A 4,800-nucleotide genomic window follows, 5' to 3' on the forward strand; every position below is an offset into this window, starting at 1 on the left:
AATGAGACATGAAGATGAGGAGTCTGATGAAGAAGTTCAAGTAAGGTGCAACAAACAAAACAGAGCAGCAGTCATGGTTGATGCCATGGTGTGTCAGCCAACTAAGGAATAACTTCAATGGGGTGGCTCTATTGTTGGTCGCTCTTACAAATCATGAAACAAAGCAATGACGCATGCATGCCAATCTGATGAATAACTACTTCAACCCCAACTTAGTGTACACAGAAGAGGATTTCAAACGTCTCTTCAGGATGAGGCGTCATGTCTTCGAGCGTTTACTTCGTAATGTCTAGCAGGTCAATTCATACTTTAGACAGAAGTGGGACAGAGCAGGCCGCCCTGGTTTCTCACCTCATCAGAAGGTTATTGTTGCACTCCGAATGATGGCCTATGGCTCCCTAGCTGATTCGATAGATGAAACCCATGGTATGTCGAAGTCTACATGCCTTGATACTCTTGAACAATTCTGTGACATAATTGTTCAGGTTTACGAAGACGAGTACCTCCGCAAGCCAAATCAAGAAGCTCTGAATCGGCTCATTCGCAAAGCTGAAGACTGTGGGTTTTCGGGCATAATAGGGTCATTAGACTGCATGCATTGGGATTGAAAGAACTATCCCACTGGATGACAATGAGGCTTTAGCAGAAGGTCGAGAAAGCCAATTGTTGTTGCTTCATAAGACACATGGATCTGGCATGCTTTCTTTGAAATCCCTGGATCCCAAAATGACATTACAGTTCTTAGGCATTCACCCCTCTTCAATCTCTTGACGGAAGGTAAAGCACCTCAACTTAACTACTACATCAACGGCCGTCAATGCAATATGAGGTATTACTTGACAGATGGCATCTACCCAAAGTGGGTGACACTTGTCCAAGCAATTCCAAACCCTAGGTATGACGCGGAAAAGTAGAATTTTAAAAACATATGAAACAAATTTTGTAAAATGGAAGTTATAAAAAAAATATAGAATTTAAAAATAGAAGTTATAGAAAAAAAAATTGTAAATAAAAAATAAAAATTTCAAAATTAACGGCTAGCCGAAGTTGGATTCAAATTTTTTTTAAGCAATCCTATCGGTTCTAACCGACATAAATATATTAACCAACATGATTGCTCTATTTTTTGGCCAACCATCTAGCCCTTTAGCTCTTTGGCCCTTTCAAATTTTATGGGGCCCACGAACCCTCTGACCTCGTCCTCGGTTGGAGATGATTTTCGGACTATTTTTAGTCTTCTGGCTTTCTAAATGCTTCGGATGGAGATGAGCTTAGTAAGAACGTGTTGCTTCCTCTTTTTCTACAGTCAAAAGTCGTTTTTACCCATTTGATCCACATGTCGATCATCGTTTATCTTTTCAATTCCACTGGGTTTTCATCGCTTTACCATTCGGTTTGTGTTTTGTCTCTCGCCAATCTCTGCTTCTCTCCAGGTTTTGCTCTTGCTTTTAGTTTCTCTCAAATCTTCTGTTCTTAGTTTTGGTAAAATATTCACTGCAGATTCTGGTTTTTCATTTTTTGGGGGATTGTTTGGGTTCTCTGTTTCCAAAGGGGTTCTGCATCGCTGTAAACCTTTGATTTGTCGTTGTTTTGCGAAATCTTATAAAATTTGTATCAAACGTTTTTTTTTTCTTTCTAATTTTGCGATCGCTAACACGAGAGTTTCAGAGTGTTTTCCTCTTTTTCCATCGCGATTCTGGGTTTTTGGCCGACCTTCTGACAAATTTTTAGTGTAATCTGGGCACAGCCTACCTTCAGATCATTGTTCAAACAAGTTTTATTCAACTCAGGTTGGTTTTCTAACACCTGTGAGTGAGTTGTTTGGTTTTGCGGTGAGTTGTGCCAGGTTATCCAGGCTTTGCCTGCTAAAAGCGGATTTTGTGTTTGGTTTGGGTATGATTTCCCTCCACTGAGATTTGATAAGAGTTGGAAAGCTGTTGTTGGTTTGGGTTTGCTTTCCTTGCTTCCACTCCTTCGTAATTGTGTATGCATTTCTTATTTGAATAAGTGTATTTGTGTTTTTGTTTTTGAAGTTTCATTTTGCATGATTTCATTTTAATGAATGTGTCAAATTTTAAGAAAGCAGGAGTGCTTTGATGAATTGTTTCTTGATTTTGTGTGATTTCATTTAGATGGATATCTTAAAATTTGAGAAGGCAGATGGGCTTTTAACATTTGTTTTTCATTGTTTAAGCATCTAATGTTATCATGTAAGGGACCAAGTTCTCCTGCATTACTATAATTACATATATATATTTTTTTTTGAGAAATATGATAGTTCATTGATATAAGGAGAAGCAGTACAAAGAACGACTAGGTTTTTTCTTCCCTTTACCTTTTTGTTGGCTTTTCTCTCTCGCCAATCTGTGCTTCGATCCATCTTCATTTTGTGTTCTGTTCTTCTAAAATCTTGCATTCCTCCCAAATCCTTCGTGCTTTATTTGGCAAAATATTCACAAAATTGGCCTCCAAATTTTCGTTCCATATTTTTGGTTTTTGGGGAGGTTGTGCGTTTGTGTAAAAGCTGGATCTGCAGGTAAGAGTTCTACTTTGTACAAAGGTTATAAACTACAGTTTGTGTTTGGATGGCTGTGATTCATGTTACACGATCTTGGTTTATATGTTTAGTCTAACAAGAAAAGACATCCCCAAATCAAACTCTATGGTACTGAAATCAGTTTCTTTTCTATGATGTTTAAACTTGGGTCGTTTCTTCTTCCTCCTATTCCTTCTCATTGAATCTGGTTCTTCAGGTGTTGGTCTCTGTTATCATCGACGATCCAAGAGTTGGGACCCGTGTTTTTTTCATCACTTTTGCCTATTCTTTTTCACTTTCATTGTATCACTTAATTTTTAAGGTGTATTGATCTGGAAGGACAAAAACTTAACATTTTTTGTTGATGTGTATTCTTTCATTTTGATTAAGAGATATATCTTAATAATCAATGTTATCGCTATGGGGTAATTGTTTTGCTGTTATAAATTCTTGAAACTGTAATTCCCTCTTTGTCGTGTTAAAACTATATATTGTGATTGCAGGTTTTTTAAAAATTGCCCTTCGCAAATTGTTCAAAAGAAAGCAATTCTGCTATTGATCAGTATAAAGACGCAATAACAAAGGTAGAAATAAAATGTCTCGCATGATATATTTTGGTTTGGGTTTGTATTGTGTGATTTCCAATGTGGATTAATTACTTAAATGATTTTGGATTATGATCATTGCATGTTTTTTCTTTTTGTTATTCTTTGTTTTGCCAGCATTTTCTACAAATCTGTTTATTGTGTTGGTGTGAAACTGCATTATAAGATTGTTTTAATTGCTTTGCTTTGTTTTTCTCAGTTTCTATTAGATGTTCTTTGCAGATATGAATAGTTATTTTACACCTATTTGATAAAAGATAGCGTCAAAACTCCTCCAATATGTGTTCAAGTTGTCCCCCTTCTCTTTCTAATTTATATTGTTTCCATACGCTCAACCATAACACTAAATTCCGAATTTCTTGCCCATAATGATGTGTCTTATATCTCATGGAGAAGCTCTCAAGTCCACTGCACTGTCCAACTTTTTTGCCCACTTCAGGTACTGCTTTTAGCATCAAAATCCTATGTATATCTAACCTTTCTTAGCATTTTCAGTTGTTTTAGGGCAATGATGTGCATGAATTAATACAACATAAACTTACATAGTTTGTGAGTTCAACCATTGAGGTTTCTAACTGGGTTTTGATTGTTTCACTAGACTTCTATTTGTTTCAAATGTTTAAACATGGACACTTCTAGCTGGATTTTCATTGTTTGGTTAAACTTATATGCTTCATGGTGCCTGTGAAATATAAGTTCACCATTGGTACATAATTAAGATTGGACTTGATATCATTCAGGTTTGATTCGTTCAACGCTCTTGATTGTTGTTTTCAAGCCAACTACTACATTTTCCAACAAATTTACAAGGAACAACCAAGCTGGATTACAGCCAGATTCCGTCAAATTATATCACTATTGGTATTCCAGCTGCCCACCTTACAGAAATTACAAGGTTTGCTCCACTCTATACTTCTTTGATACATTTCATTCAAATTCGTATATTTCGGTAAGAAACAAACTTTTATCTATTACTTGAGTTAGGCAGAGTTGGAAATAGATTGAATTAAGCAGAGTTGTATACATAATCTTCTACATGTTTTATGTTGTTTAAAAACCCGCAGCATCGCGCGAACACCGTTGTTAGTAATGACTAAAGTAAGGTGTTATAAAATAAGTAGATGTCGAAATTAAATATGTCGCAGTCAATAATTTCTTCGTTTTAAGGTCATTCCTTTTTGTAAAAAGATGAGGGACGACTTGGACAATTGACAGCTTAACCCAAAATCCAAATATTGTTCTTTTATTTATTTGTGTTCCTCTTTTGTGCAATTCAATGAACGGAAAGGGATCCACTTTGGATCCCTTCCACCAAAACCCACTAATCAACAAATCTAGACCTTTGAAATTTGATTCAACGGCTAAAAATAGGAGATTCCTTTCAAAGTTATAATAATTTTAGCAGTTGAATCAAATTTCAAATGTCCGGATTTGTTAATTGGTAGGATTTGGTGGAAGGGATCCGGATCCCTTTCCCAATGAACTAGTAGTCCGATAATGCGTATTTTTTCCAACAAAAAAAAAAAAAAAAACAATCAATGTTTTGTAAAATTTCTCTTTTTCAAGTACAAAATTATCTGCGAACACGATTTGATACAAATTACTGGTTAGATTTGTTTTGACTTCAATCTTCGTGACACACGATGAAATAAAGCACAC

At 35.9% G+C, this 4,800-nt stretch overlaps 1 protein-coding gene across 8 annotated transcripts; it reads left to right on the forward strand.

The window, feature by feature from the left end:
* Positions 1-1,285: 1,285 nt before the first annotated feature.
* On the forward strand, positions 1,286-4,391 carry LOC103934362. Of its 8 annotated transcripts, none has more exons than XR_007254375.1 (4): positions 1,286-1,433; positions 3,040-3,120; positions 3,538-3,580; positions 3,882-4,391. XR_007254375.1 is itself a non-coding variant. In XM_048573843.1 (3 exons), exons 1-3 carry the CDS (start codon positions 1,337-1,339, stop codon positions 4,060-4,062), a joined length of 321 nt encoding a protein of 106 aa, XP_048429800.1. In that variant the 5' UTR covers positions 1,318-1,336; the 3' UTR covers positions 4,063-4,391. The 8 variants fall into 8 exon arrangements, 1 of the variants encoding a protein (XP_048429800.1); XR_007254376.1 differs by lacking the exon at positions 1,286-1,433 and adding an exon at positions 1,440-2,536; XR_007254378.1 differs by lacking the exon at positions 1,286-1,433 and adding an exon at positions 1,440-1,790.
* Positions 4,392-4,800: the final 409 nt, after the last annotated feature.

Source organism: the organism of the source record quoted next, unplaced genomic scaffold (genome assembly GCF_019419815.1).
Source record: "Pyrus x bretschneideri cultivar Hongxiangsu unplaced genomic scaffold, Pyrus_bretschneideri_v1 Contig7, whole genome shotgun sequence".
Lineage (NCBI taxonomy): Eukaryota > Viridiplantae > Streptophyta > Magnoliopsida > Rosales > Rosaceae > Pyrus > Pyrus x bretschneideri.